At 33.1% G+C, this 15,990-nt stretch overlaps 1 protein-coding gene across 7 annotated transcripts in view; it reads left to right on the forward strand.

The window, feature by feature from the left end:
- Positions 1-15,990, forward strand: part of PCDH11X (protocadherin 11 X-linked) — a 664,017-nt gene that overhangs the window by 71,558 nt on the left and 576,469 nt on the right. For all 7 annotated transcript variants that reach the window (XM_044763834.2, XM_070502551.1, XM_044763830.2 and 4 more), the window contains one exon: positions 1,194-3,689. In XM_044763834.2, coding sequence (XP_044619769.2) covers positions 1,194-3,689 — 2,496 coding nt within the window. The remainder of the gene's footprint in view (positions 1-1,193; positions 3,690-15,990) is intronic.

The raw sequence follows: 15,990 nt of genomic DNA on the forward strand, positions 1-15,990 counted from the left end.
AGGCCTTCTGATCTTTTCTTCACAGCCTCCAGTACTTTTTTATCTTATTCATTTCTGTCAAAGTGCTACAAGTAACATAGGATAAGACCGCCCCCGAGAGTCAGTCAACACTACTCCTCCATCAGCTAGCAAGATCACTATTTATCTGTGCAGGGTTCATCTTATTGCAGTCCAAATAGGGGACTTTTTACAATTCGTATTTCCTTTTAATGAAATTGGACTTTATCAAAATTAAGATGTTTGACTATTTAAAAGACTTGTTAAGAGTGTGAGACCCTTTGTGTGCTGATAAGCAGCAGCACTTGAGAGCCCATGTGCAATGAGCAAGTATTTTACAATTTCATATTAGTTGAACCACCTCCTTGGAGGTTTTGGGGGAAGCCAGAACCAGAGGAGACTGTTTTTAAATATTCCTATAAGCTGACTTCATGAACATAAAAGGAATATAGTTGCTGTTCCAAGCTATCCTTTCCAATTTAACATGCTTACATGTGAGTTTCTGTCCATTGTGCTTGCTTGTTAAAAAAGTTAATTAAATAGCATTATGTTGCTAATCTCCAAGAAAATTTCATTTTTGACACTTGTTTCTGTAAAAAAATAAAAAGGAAATTCTGTGTATTTTACACAGGGTTTTATTTTTTATCAGAGTTTGTCTATTTTCTCCCTCTGCCAAAGGGTCTGGCTGTATTTATTAGATGTGATATATGTGCTATTGTCTTGGATGAATATTTTATGCTTGATTGTTACTTTTGGTGGTGAAAAGGCATCCTGGACAACTGGAGTCTACAGTAAAATATTTTGGTTCATTTGGAACAACCATGATTAGTTTGCTGATGACTTCATTCATCATGTGAAACAGTGATAGTTCCTTTTAAAATTCTATATACTTCTTCCTTTTGAAAATTTTAATAGTTTACATAAATGAGTGACATTTATTATCATAAAATGCTATGACCTGAAAAGCCCTCAGAACATCTTCTAGCACAATTTTCTAATTTTACAAGTGCCTAGAGATATTAAGCAACTTGCTTGAGATCACAATATTAGTTACAGGCAGAGTTGAGACTTAGAATTCAAGTCTTCGGGCATTTATTTCTGACCTGATCCTGTGTCATGTGGCTTCAAGAAATTGAAAATTCGTCTCATTACATAATAACATAAGTTTAAATATGTTTTCATTCTATCTTTTCCAGGGTCAAAGTATTTTTGGGCTCGATGTCATTGAAACCCCAGAAGGAGACAAGATGCCACAACTGATTGTTCAAAAAGAATTAGATAGAGAAGAGAAGGATACATATGTAATGAAAGTAAAGGTTGAAGATGGTGGTTTTCCTCAAAGATCCAGTACCGCTATTCTGCAAGTAAGTGTTGCTGATACAAATGACAACCGCCCAGTCTTCAAGGAGAATGAAATTGAAGTCAGTATACCAGAAAATGCTCCTGTAGGTACTTCAGTGACACAGCTCCACGCCACAGATGCTGACATAGGTGAAAATGCCAAGATTCAGTTCTATTTCAGCAATCTAGTGTCCAACATCGCCAAGAGGCTATTTCACCTCAACACCACCACTGGACTTATCACAATCAAAGAACCCCTGGATAGGGAGGAATCACCAAACCACAAGTTACTGGTTTTAGCAAGTGATGGTGGATTGATGCCAGCAAGAGCAATGGTGCTAGTAAATGTTACAGATATCAATGATAACGTTCCATCAATTGACATAAGATACATCATCAATCCAATCAATGGCACCGTGGTTCTTTCAGAAAATGCTCCACTCAACACCAAAATTGCTCTCATAACTGTGACAGATAAGGATGCTGACCATAATGGTAGAGTGACATGCTTTACAGATCATGAAGTCCCTTTCAGATTAAGGCCAGTATTTAGTAATCAGTTCCTCCTAGAGACTGCTGCATATCTTGACTATGAGTCCACAAGAGAATATGCCATTAAATTACTGGCTGCAGATGCTGGCAAACCTCCTTTGAATCAATCATCCATGCTCCTTGTCAAAGTAAAGGATGAAAATGACAATGCTCCAGTTTTCACCCAGCCTTTCATAAGTCTTTCTGTTCCTGAGAATAACTCTCCTGGCACCCAGCTGACAAAAATAAGTGCAACGGATGCAGACAGTGGGCGTAATGCTGAGATCAGTTACCTGCTAGGCATTGATGCTCCATCTGAATTTAATCTGGATCGTCGTACAGGCATTCTGACTGCAGTGAAGAAACTGGATAGAGAAAAACAGGAAAAATATTCCTTCACAGTTCTGGCAAAAGATAATGGGATTCCACCCTTAACGACCAATGCCACAGTCTTAGTGACTGTTCTTGATCAGAATGACAACAGTCCAATTTTCACTCACAATGAGTACAACTTCTATGTCCCAGAAAACCTTCCAAGACATGGCACAGTAGGACTAATCACTGTAACTGATCCTGATTATGGAGAAAATTCTGCAGTTACTCTCTCCATTTTAGATGTGAATGATGACTTCACCATTGATCCACAGACTGGTGTCATCCAACCAAATATTTCATTTGATAGAGAAAAACAAGAATCTTATACTTTCTATGTAAAGGCTGAGGATGGTGGTAGGGTATCACGCTCTTCAACTGCCAAAGTGACCATAAATGTGGTTGATGTCAATGACAACAAACCGGTTTTTGTTGTTCCTTCTTCCAACTACTCCTATGAATTAGTTCTACCATCCACTAATCCAGGCACAGTGGTCTTCACGGTGGTTGCTGTTGACAACGACACTGGAATGAATGCAGAACTCCGTTACAGCATTGTAGGAGGAAACACAAAAGGTCTGTTTATAATCGACCAAACAACAGGCAACATTACACTGAAGGAGAAATGTGTTGTTTCAGACCTTGGTTTACACAGACTGGTAGTCAAAGCTAAGGACTTAGGCCAACCCGATTCTCTCTTCAGTGCTGTGATTGTTAATCTATTCGTGAATGAGTCAGTGACCAATGCTACCCTGATACATGAACTGGTACGCAAAAACATTGAAACACCAGTAACCCAAAATATTGAGACAGCTGATGCATCCTCACCAACCAGTGACTATGTCAAGATCATGGTTGCCATTGTTGCTGGCACTATAACTGTCATTCTTGTTATTTTCATCACTGCTGTAGTAAGATGCCGCCAATCACCACACCTTAAGGCTGCTCAGAAAAACAAACAGAATTCTGAATGGGTTACTCCAAACCCAGAAAACAGGCAGATGATAATGATGAAGAAAAAGAAGAAGAAGAAGAAGAAGCATGCCCCTAAGAACTTGCTGCTTAACTTTGTCACTATTGAAGAAACTAAGGCAGATGATGCTGACAACGATGGAAACAGTGTCACACTAGACCTTCCCATTGAGCTGGAAGAGCAAACCATGGGCAAGTACAACTGGGGCACTACACCTACTACTTTCAAGCCTGACAGCCCTGATTTGGCCCGGCACTACAAATCTGCCTCCCCACAGCCTGCCTTTCAGATCCAGCCGGAAACTCCTCTGAATTCGAAGCACCACATCATCCAGGAACTGCCTCTTGATAACACCTTCGTGGCCTGTGACTCCATCTCCAAGTGCTCCTCCAGCAGTTCTGATCCCTACAGTGTTTCTGAGTGCAGCTATCCAGTGACAACTTTCAAGACCCCTGTGTCTGTACACACCAGACCGGTAGGTAATCCAAGTTTCTAACTAACCTTTCTAACTATATTTTTAAAAGTTAGTTTCAGTTGAAATAGAACTTTACAGAATCTATTGACTCAACCAGGGATCGAAATAATCATATTGTGAAGAAGTATCCAAACAGATATATGGATTCATTTTAAGTTTGGTAGAAAATCAGCACAAAATGACTCATGCTTGTGGGAAAACTGGATGTAGAATGATGATTATGATAGGGGCAGTGTTGTCTGTAGATGGCAGTATGACATTTCTTGCTGGGGAATGTACTGGAAAAACACAATAAAGGGTTGTGGCACTGTCCTCAGTACCATTGTGTGCATGAGCATCAGAACAGTTGGGACTGGGTGCATCACAGTAAAGCTTTGAAGAAGCGAGTCTTAATAATGGTGTTGAGAATCTCAATTTCACTTTGGAAAAAATCTGTGTCTGCCCAAGATAATCAAATAGCATCAAGATATCTTCCTTACACGCCATGGCCCCAAGCCCCACAATGAAAAGAGAGTGTCATTTTCAGATTAGGAACTCACTATTTTCTGGTTCTTAAAATCTATATCCACACAATGCAGCAAGAACGGGATTAGGAAAAGGAAGTCATGCTATTCACTCTCATTTTCAAGCCAGAGAATGAAATATATATGAGATCTCTATTTTAGATATCCATTTAAGTATTTGCCTATTTATGCAAGGTATTGAGAGCCCTTCAGGAGACGTTCTTAAAAGATAATGACTTTTCGAAAATGAAATATGTTTGCTTTCTCTAATGGGCCCGAAGGAAAATATGGGCGTATTAAGACCCAAGAAATCTATGTACAATAATTTAACACCCAATAAAGTTATGAAAACAACAGTTTATATAGTGCTTTTTATCTGTATTCAGTGGAGAAATGAATAAAAATTTATCTAGCAAAACATGAGTAAATTAAATGATTTAAGTATGGTTATTTCCTTAATAAAGTCAAATGATGAAATTTACCTACATTTTTTCTCTCGAAGTCATGCCACTTGTTGACTTTATTATTTTGTCTGTGTTATTCTTAAAAAGTTCTTCATCTCAGTTTCAGTAAATAAAGGTTTTTGAAACCCTATTCAGGCTTAATAAAATAATAGTAATATGAAAGAGAATAAGTTTTCTCTCATCAAAGTTAGAGATATTAAAGTCTGTCAGGATTCAAACTAACAATGAAAATAATTTACCGTAGTTTAGGACATAGTTTTAGGGATTGAGGTCATTTAAAGGTATGCATAGTTCAATTATACGATAACATTAACCTTTCTCTCTTAATCACACAGTAAAGGTAAGATAGTAATTCAGTTGTGGGTGCAGTTTTTGTTACAATAGGTCCATAATTATGTTATTTCAAGTGGTAGAATAGAACCCTACCCTCTTTGTAGAAAGTTTTGTTATGCTTAGAATGGGTTTACAGGGCAGTGGTTATTTCTACATTCGAAGGAGCCCCATGTTTTCCTACCAAGGTGAATCTTAGATGGGTGACAAACATGATAGATGCCTAACATCTCCTCAGGGTGTGTTTTTGTTTATATTTAACCATTCAAAAGGGATCTCTCATTTTCTAATTCTTATTGTTATTATTTTGTTTTTTGGAAACATTTCTCGACAGAAAAATATCCTATATTTGTGTTGTGTATCCTAACAGCACTTTTCCCTGGGCTAGATTTGTGACTCCCTTGAAGCTGTATACAAAAGGTGGGGTTTGTGAATTACGTTTGCAGATCTTCACTTTTAATAGATTGATCCGTGAAGTTAGTTAAAAGAGCAAATTCTCTTTTCAATCATTTATGAAGGCATAGAGATCTTTTATGAGCTAGATATTTTATTTGAGTATCTGAACATACAGTAAACAAGGCATGGATGAAAGAAAAAATGGAAGCATTTTCCAAATACTTTTTTATTTTTTGATATTTTGTAATCCTTAAAAAGTCAATAAAATTAACTTTTTTCATGATGGCTTTTTATTTTATTTAACTAAGACATCTTTTCCTAGACACAAGACAAATCATTTCATGAGATAGGCAAAATATTAAAAATAAATACTAGTGAGAATGAGTTCTTGGTTATCGTTAGGTTTTTATTAGCTAAAAGGACTATCTTAGAATCAATGAATTCTCAGTTGACTTATTCTATTTTTTCACCTCTTAAAAATAGGTAAATTGTATAATTTACATCATTGGCTGACAGTTGTTTCAGATTAATTACTAAATATCTTCTGGACATGAATTGGTGAACTTAGGTAGACTGATATGACACTAAAAAAGTTTGAATTCTTATATTTTGTGCTACATTTGCAATGTTTTCACCCTTTCCATATACTCTTCAATTTCTGTTTAATTCCAGAAGAGGCATCTTATATTCACTGACGTTGCTAATAAGATAAGTGAACACAGAAAAAGAACTTATGTACTTAAAAATTCAAATATAGTAGGTGCCTTCTTTTTAAAGTAACATCATACAAAATGGGGAAATGTGTCAGCCAACACAATAAAAATTCACTGTTCCTGAGGAAATTCTGACAGTGGAATAAAGTATTGCTGTTAGCAGAAGGCAGAAATATTCCAATTGATTTTAAACAAAGTAAGAAATACGCTTCCAAAAGGAGAGTTTAGGATGATATTTACATTTAGTTAATTACTCATCTTAATAGAAATATGAAAGTGAAGAAATGAAATAGTTATAGCAGGCTGTAGGTTATAAGGGAATTTATCAGAAATTTCATATTTTAAAAAGTGAATAAAATATTTTCTATAGATTTTACTTCTAACTCTGAAGTTCTGAAAAAATATGGAACATTCATTAGATAGAAATGCATCTATGCACAAAACCATTTATACCTGGTGATTATGATGTCCCTCTTTGGCATACATTTTTAAAGCATTCAGGAAGGCGTTTTTGTATATATTGTAGTAGAAATGAAAAACATGAAATTTAAAAGATGATTCTACACTTTCCCTTCTATTAGCATCTTTCAGAGCCAGCAGATAGACTTTGGTTGGTATGATTCTAGAAAAATAATAAGCGTAGTCGTTTTAGAATTAATTTTGAAAATTGTCATATAAAAGAGAGATGCTGCCCACACCAAGTCTTGCTTAACAGAACTCTCCCATTAAAATATTGTGAAGACTACATACTTCTGAAATCGAGAGGAGAATAAAAATGAAAGTTCCATTTTTTTTTAAGGGTCTTCAATGTACCTGTTACTTTCTTAGATGTGTATTTGAGGTCCTTCATTTCCAAAAAAAGAAAAATCGTAACAAATTTCTATGATTGGAGTTGGGATAGTCTTGCAGTTTCGGAAATGAGGTAAAAGCAATGGTGGAATGTTTGCACGGTTATAATTCGTGGATGTAACCACGCTATAGGTATTATACATGGATTCAAAATGGTAACAGGAGTCTGACTTAGCTTGTAATAGGGTTGGTATTGACTACTGTTATATTCAGTAACTTTGATTTTGTGCATCTGTATTTTAGTAATGTGAATTTTAGCTACATAGCATGCTTGGCAACTTAGACTCCTAGAACACAACCATCTGATTTTGATAACGTGTTATTTTTCTTGTCCTAGACTGATTCCAGGACATCAACTATTGAAATCTGCAGTGAGATATAACTTTCTAGGAACAACATAATTCCATTCCCCTTCCAAAAAATTCCAATGATTTGCGAATTTCAAAATTTGGCCAAGATCATTAATTTCCTAATCTGGATTTCTCATTATAAAGGCAAGAAAAACAAAAACCACCTTAAAAATAATGTCCCACTGAACCTTATGCTTACTTTAGCTGCAATCTTCCAATCAAAATTTAAAATTTGTGGAAGAAACAGTTCAGTGTAATAAAAGAGTTGAATCATGCTGTTTCTCCATTTGCTTGCTCTGAATGTCAACAATTGTGATGTAATATAATGCTGTCTTGGTGTACAAACTGATGGTTAACATGTCAATAATGAAACATGGAACTACTTGCCATGTCTGATTTCTGAAGAGGTTAAACATCATCTCCGGGAGTTTGGAAGTGAAGCTGAGCTATCCAAGCTACCCTCTGAAAGGTATCCAAGGCAAGAGATTTTTTTATGACCAAAAACGCAACAACATTTAAATTCATTTTTTTGAAAATATTCACTAATATGGTGTTGCTGAGAAAATAATTATAATTACCCATCACTCTTCTTAAAAGTTGAATGATATAAAATAATCTTATTGGGTTTTTGTGTTGATCGTAATCATGTTGTTCCACTACGTTAGTCATTAAAAATTATTTTTGTGGTAATCATGTTTCCTTTTTCTATAAATACTGAAAAAGAAAAAAGTTCTTTCCGTTTTTATGTATCAAAAGGAGAATGTAAAGTTCATTATACTCCCTGATGTTTTGAAAAAAAATAGTAATGATATTTCTTGGATAATGAAACATAATTACAGTCATATGAGAGTAGAAACAAAGATTTAAATAGGATATTTTAAAATATTTTATCTTAATTTTGAAAACACCTATGAAAATATAAGGTCCTAGAGTCACATCTAAATAGATATATTTTATTTCTCTGGCATTAAATTACTGAACATATTTCATTGCTTTGAGTAATTTGCCCTTTAACATTAACTCATTTTTCACAATATGTTAATTAATTCATTTCATACACAAACGACTAAATGCCTCAAATTAGGTGTACATTAAATTTGTTGAGGAAAGAATGATGTATCCCAATCTTATGCCATATTCTTTAAGCTGCTTTTGACTTATTAACACTACTAACAGAATTTTTAAAAGAAACGTGATTTCTTGAGACAAAAAGGGAGTATAAAGGACCCTAATAATCATGACATAACATATGTTTCTTGGATTTTCATTCAAATGCTTCATTGTGTATCATATTACCTTGCAAAGTGTTAATAGGATTTGGCCTATTATGTATGTATATTAAATTAGTGTATTATTTGAAGTGTTCTTTGATGTAAAGGTATTTAGAAGAGGTTTATGCTCCATTTAGCATTTCAAATTAGTGTAATTATTGGATATTTGGTATGTAAGTAATATTTTAAACAGGTTTCTGTTAAAATTTAGTGTTCCCATTTACTCAATACAGAATCCCTTGTATCTCCAGTGATGTCAAGTTCCTTGAACATACTTTCTATTTGGCTTTTTAAACATTACTTAGTTAATTATAATGACTGTGAGTGTAGCTATTTTACTGGTAATAATAAATGTCATGTAAGCTACAATATTATATTGCATACTTATAAACAACTATTGTAGAAAAATACTTAAAATTAAATTTTACCTTTGTGAAAGTTACTCACATAGAATAACTTTATAATTTTCTCCTATTTCTTCTTGATAAATTAGTGTAATTCAAATAAATTAAGATGAAAATTGAGCCAACTTATAATACCCCTAGAGTCAGTAGGAGTTTCCAAAATCCATAGTCTCAATTTGGTTGGGAACAAAATGATGCCCGAGAAAATGAATCAACATTTCAAGTGTCCCATAGTAAACTACTGTGACCTCCTGACTATTTGTACACGCAATTATTATATAAATGCATTTTAAGTGGTGCATGACGACCACCCTGATCTCTCCTTTTCTCCATACTCTATGAGCTAAGGGAGAATACCTCATTTTTCTTCCTATTCAGTGACCCTTCCCTTTATGACTGTAATAAGAAAAACTCCTAATCACTCCTTTGTATACATAAAGATGAAAATGTCTTGAAATAGTTATCCAGAATCTCTAAATAAAGCATTCCTCAATAGTTCTATGAGTGTCATCTTTGCAGAAGATGAAACCAAAAACTATTTTTAAAGCTGTAAGTGACTCCATCCCTCAGAATACAACTTCTGTAGGAAAGGAACTTCTCAACTAATTTCTTCCCTGCTCTTTGAGGCTAAAATACTTACCTATTTAGAATAATGATGAGTGAAATTTAACCATATTTAAAAGTCTGCCATAGATGAAAATGGATCCTACTTTTGTTAATTAACTGGGCTTGATCTGTCCTTTATTTATGTTTGAGGAAATATTACCATTTGAGAACAGTATGGACAGCATTGAAACCAGTTTTCCACAAAAGCCAGAGAGAACGAAAATATGTATTTTTCTACCCGGTTCCTTCTTATCAGTTGATTTGGTGGCACTTTTAATTTAATTACGATTATTATTACATTTTGGCTTACAAAGTCTCAGATATCTTTCCATCTCTTGTGTTGGCATTATTGGACTCCTGGAATATTCCCAATGAAATGTCCTTCACGGTCTCTCTAGCTCTTATTCTAGTCAGTGAATAAAGACAGAAGGAAAACATATCTTAAGACTAGTCGTCACAGACAAAGAAAAGGAACTTTTAGTGCACTTAGTCTATTGAATCATAAGTAGACTATCTAATTGGTAAACTACAATGTACTGTATGCTTTCACCATTGCAATCACTCAAAGAAGTAATTTCTTTTGATTCAAATGCAAAGTGCATAAATTGAAAAAAAGTTGGTGAAATACATTCCCTCATTTTACTTTAAATATGGAAGTTTATTTTTACAAATAGGATCATTCAAGCCGTTACGTTTCTCAAACTATTTTTATTTTCAATAATTTAAATTTAAAAATTTATAAGGCAATTTTAATTCTAGCCATCAGTTAATCTTTTATGTCTGCATCTTCTGATTTTTTTTGTTGACTACCCTGTCCACATTATCAATGAGAATACATATACTTCAGAATAATTTTTAAAAGTTGAATTTAGATTCAATCAATTAACCGTTATTTTGTACAGTATTTACTAATCTTTTAATTTCAACACAAAATAATACTGCCTCATTTTATTGTTTTGTTGCCTGTACTCGTCACTGTCCAATTAGATTTTGTAACTGTGTGTCTAGTCAGGAGTGATATGAAGCCTGATCTTAACAGAAATGATACAGGACAAGCAAATCTTAAAAAATCTTATGTGAACTTAAAACACACTCTGTAAATGCTTCCTATAGGTGCTCTTGTGTAATAGACGTTTTCCTAGATTTTGTGAAGCTTAGTTTTTGTCTCTTTTAAATGTTATTCATATTTAGGTTTCTAGCATATTCAAAGGTGCTGTGATGATATAAAGCTGTATGTGTTGTATATAATTACCATTTTTAAAAAGAACTATTGTGCATTTTATTTTTTCATGCATTATAGGTATCCATACATGACATCCATGGTTTTATGCGGTATTTAGAATTAGGAGTAGATTTTTTTTAAATTCTAGGGTAGCCATAGGCTTTTATTTTTACTGCACATGCAATACACATTCATTGTAGAAAAATTTAGGAAATTATAGATAGATTTTAGATGAAGGATTTTAAAATTATTTGTTTTTATTTCAAGCTATATCAGCAAGTTTTTCTTTATAACTTAGTAATTGTGTTTAAAGGCTCTGTAACCTTTGCAAGTGGTGCACTTTAAAATTACAGAATTATTCTGTTCTTTTTATATTATAAACTTTACATGCAGGATTTTTTACACATAGTGGTAATTGACTTTATTATGCATATTGTTTATTTTTATAGATGTTGGTTGGAAAAATTCATGTAATAGTATAGCTTGATTAGTTGATAGTGTAATACACAGGCATACTATGTATCTCCACCATGAGACTAACCTCTTTTCAGTAAAAAGATCAAATTTTGGTGAAAAAACTTTTTTAGTTAAAAAGAACGCCTTCTTAATATCTGTTCCTGTAGAATGAAAAAGCAAGTTTATTTCCAAGAATTCTCATAACCAACTCTTACCTTTTTCATATTCTAGATATTCTCAATTAAAATTGCTTTAGCTGTCCTTTTTAAGTGGTTAATTACATTTAATTATCCACACATACAAAAGTAATTGTCAAGTGAAACAATCACAATTCATTAGGTTTCAGATAGTCAAATTGGCGTAATAATGAAAATGAAGTATTTCAGCTGATATTCTAGAAATATTTGCACTTTTTCCCTTGTCCTGGAGCCTTATATTTATTAATTATTCATTGACTTACTTCATAAAATGTTATTCTCTTTAAAATGCCGTTGACTTTTAAAAGCATTTTTATTTTTTTTGTCTTACTACGTGGCAAAAACATTAGATAACAAAATAATGCTTTCATTAGATACTTAGAAAAAGTTTACACAACACTACTTTTAATCTATTTGGTGGTAATTAGAAGTAAATGAATATACAACTCTGCTGAAAAATATTATTTTCAGAAATCCATAAAATAAACTTTAAAATATTTACTTGTTTTATTACTTATCAGTTCTAACCTCAATTTCAAAATCAATGCAGATCAACATTTCAATGAACCTTTATAACTAAAGAGAATTGATCATAAACATTATCACTTTATGCAAAAATATTCCCAGTAATTCAATACAATTCAAATAGTTGTTCACTGTCACAACCTTGAAGTAATTAAAATTTTTGAAAAAATTTACCAGTTCTTTTAGTATGTAAACACAAGCCTAGTCTCATATTCAAGGTGGGAAAATCACACACACACACAAAATGGAATTGCATGGACTCTGGAAAACTAATTTATGAGCTCCTAAATTAGACATTATATTTCATTATTAATTTTTTTCCTTTGATCGCATCACTCAGAACTGTGTATTGGGTGCCTTTTTTTGCAGAAAATTGTATACCTTTATTTATGATGTTCAGAGTGAATAATTACATTTTTTCACACAGATACAGTTATTCAAGAGAAGGTGCTGAGTTCACTTCCAGATAGGTGTCATGGCTTTGTCTACATGATTCCAAAACTTCTGGAGGCAAAATACAATCTTTCACTAAACATGGGGATATTTTGTCTACCTGACAAAATTGTTTGACTCTGTAAAGACACAGACTTTATCTAATACTACAGAATAATATCAGAACCGTTTCATTTTAGATAGGAAAAAAGAGCTTGACGTCTTATATAAAGTTATCTTATCTTTAACTGAATCTAAGGTAATTGATAACATTTAGCAACAAAATTCAAGACGGTGCTACAATTCAACTTTACGTATATAAATTTTCCTTGTTTATAAGGCTATACAAGTATTTATTTCAAAATGCACACAAATTATAGAAATGATAGGGAACATGCAACTAAGTATTTTCAGGTATGAGAATTGACAGATAAACATACCAAACTCTAGAAATTAATATACCTAATCATGTCTAGAGAAAAATTCATTTGAATTTGGTGTTGAAGTAGTTGTAATATAGTGGGATTAAAATGGGCTATCGTGTGTATGAGCACATATATGTTTGCATATAGTAGGTGTATATATTTATGTTTGTCAAATTTCTAGCAGAGAAAAGTGATATAAACGTCAAGCTAAAGACAACTTGTTCAAAGATTATGATGTCATTCCCTCTCTTTTTAAACTCTTGTGCCTCACTTCTGAACTACAATCATCCTGTATCCCTTATATCTTCCTATACATCACCTTTCATTTAATAAAGCTCTTGTCATATTTAGTGCATCGCAAGCACGTACTCACGTCTTTTTTACTTTTAATCAAATTGTTTTGCTTCTAATGTAACTGCAGTATTTCTCTTCATAGAGTTTCCCTGTTTTCTGAATCATCACAGATCAAGTAACATTAAATTATACATTAAAAAGTTAAATTGCTTTTTCCTAAGTACCAGTGCAGATTCTACTTCTTCTGCACAAAAAAAGCTAACATAAATTTGCCTTCAGTAATAGTCAACTTCTGCTCAGTTGGTATAACTAAAACCTATACAAAAAACTCCATTACAATAATCCTCTCTATTTTGCATTAATACCTTATTTAATTTTAATACTTAGGAAACCAAAAACGAGATAGGCAGTTCTCTGTTAGTGCTCTGTACAGTGTCAGATTTTCAATTTCTTATGTCTCCAACTTTGTGGGTTTATGTTTCCATCAAAAGGCTAAGATATGGATTTACTATAATCATATACATGCATACATATCTACCTATCTATGGATATACACACATACATTTTTATAAACAGATCAGTGTGAACTATGGATTGACGTAAATCATGAAAATATTTATAAGTTCAGTTTTCAGATTGGGCAATGTGTACATTTTATTATCATTTCTGTTTTTGAGTGGAGCTAGTACTAAGAACAGTGATTGAAGAAAAGCTGTGTAACATTAAAATTATGAAGATTTAAAATATAAGAGCATTCACAGCAGTCACTTGTAAAATTTTGGTTTTGCTTTGTTATTTGCAGCTGTAATTTAAAAAAAATAAACAGGTTTTTGTGTGAATATAGTAGAGTGAATATTATAGAGTATCTTTCAACTGGAATACATGTAGATACTAACACTGGTTGTATTTGATGTAATTTCAGTGCATAAAGTGTGTGTAATCTGTATGAAGTGAAATACCTATAAATAAAGTTGTTTCTGCATTGCAATAACATATCTTCTGATATTTTTTGAAGTGCTTCTTGTTAGCAGGGCCTACCAATGTCATTAACATCATCTAAGATTCTAAAATAATTTTTAGCACACTAACATCCTACAGTTTCATGTCATAACTCATTATCTGCGTTGTATTAAGCAGAGCTTTATATACTGGCGTTCCTGTTCACCAACATTGGGAGATAACTTGTCTTTTTCAATTAACCCAAAGCAATGAAGTAGACAGAAATGACTCATATTTACTAAAGTTTTAGCTTTGTGCATTTTATTGTAGTCATATTATTTGAATATTGGCAATATGGTATCACTTATTAACCACCATATTTCATAGAACATGCTAGATAATGGCGTTTACCATGAGTTCAAATGAGATTAAATATTTCTCAAATTCCTACTATGAGCAACACAATGTAGAGAATCACGGTCGTTGTGGTGAGGGATGAGGTATAAGTCGGTAGGGATGTGGGACAATCAAGGTTCTCCCCTGGTTTAGTGTAAAAAGCTCCTCATCCAAGGAGTTTAACTGAAAGTATGTTTAAAAAACACTTTTGTTTTCTTCCAGTGCAGAAAATTTCTGAGTATATGAGGTTAAAAAAAGAAAAGGAAAAGAAATATTAAAAGAAAACATAAAAGCACATTAAAGTAACAAAATACAAAAACATCAGTTTTTATCATAATAATTAGCGGGGGTGTGTGTGTGTGGGTGAGTCTGTGTGTGTGAATACCGCTAGTAAAGTATCTCGCAAGTATGTATTAGGTACTCATTCCAAATTTCTTGAAATCTGAGCTGAGCAAGCACGTACCTGACCCATTTTAGGAAGCGTCAAACTCATAAACACTTTCTTTTCCTCGGTCACATCCAAGTAGCAACCAAATCCTGTTTATCTTGCCTGTAAAATGCCTCTGACATTTGTCCCTTTGCCACTTCCTTATTCAGGTCCTCATCATGAGTTACCTGTTCCACTATTAATAGGTTGTCCTGCTCCCTACTTTCATTTGTCCAATTCATTTTCTACCCTGTACCCAGAATACTCCATCTAAAACACAGATCTGACCAAGTGAAGTCTATGACAGAAACGCTTCCAAGACTTTCCCCAGTGCATATAGAATAAAACTTTAATTACTGTATTTTTCAAGGGATTTTACAATCTTAAGCAGGTCTAACTGTTCATCCATATCTCTTACTACTCCTTGTGTCCCATATTTTTGTCACATTTACTTTACCCTTTGTTCCTTCACCATACCACGCACTTTCATGCTTCCATAAATCTGAACAATTTACTAGAACTATATTAGAGCACTTCCTTTGGTTAAGACACTGCTGTTGGGACAACAAATATAACTAAGCCGTGGTCTATGAAACAGAAGTGTAATTGTGGAGACAAGGCAAGAAAACAAACATTTTTAATAGCAGACAGAATATGATAAAAATGAAAGAGTGCTACCTGTGATTACATTAAAAATGAAAGAAGCCTGGATGGCATCCTTTTCTTCAATATCTTTCCTGTTTCTTAACATTAACCTTACATAATTCTTATAAAATTAAAAACCTCAAGTAAATGACTAGATTATATCACCTTTCAAACATCAGTTTCTGGAAACTATTTCCGGAAAATTGCTGTTACATCATTTTTTTCCATTAATTTTAGAAAGATTTTAAATATTTACCTCAGATATTTTAATTCTTGTTACATTTCCTGGCCATGAGTTACACTTAAAATAAAAATTATCAAAGGGAAAATTTAACCCATTTGTTGATCTTAACATAGTTCGTATACCAAGAGACCAGAACCACATAATGCTTCAAAGGGAAAATTTAACCCATTTGTTGATCTTAACATAGTCCATATACAAGAGACCAGAACGACA

Source organism: Equus asinus, chromosome X (assembly GCF_041296235.1).
Source record: "Equus asinus isolate D_3611 breed Donkey chromosome X, EquAss-T2T_v2, whole genome shotgun sequence".
Classification (NCBI taxonomy): Eukaryota; Metazoa; Chordata; class Mammalia; order Perissodactyla; family Equidae; genus Equus; species Equus asinus.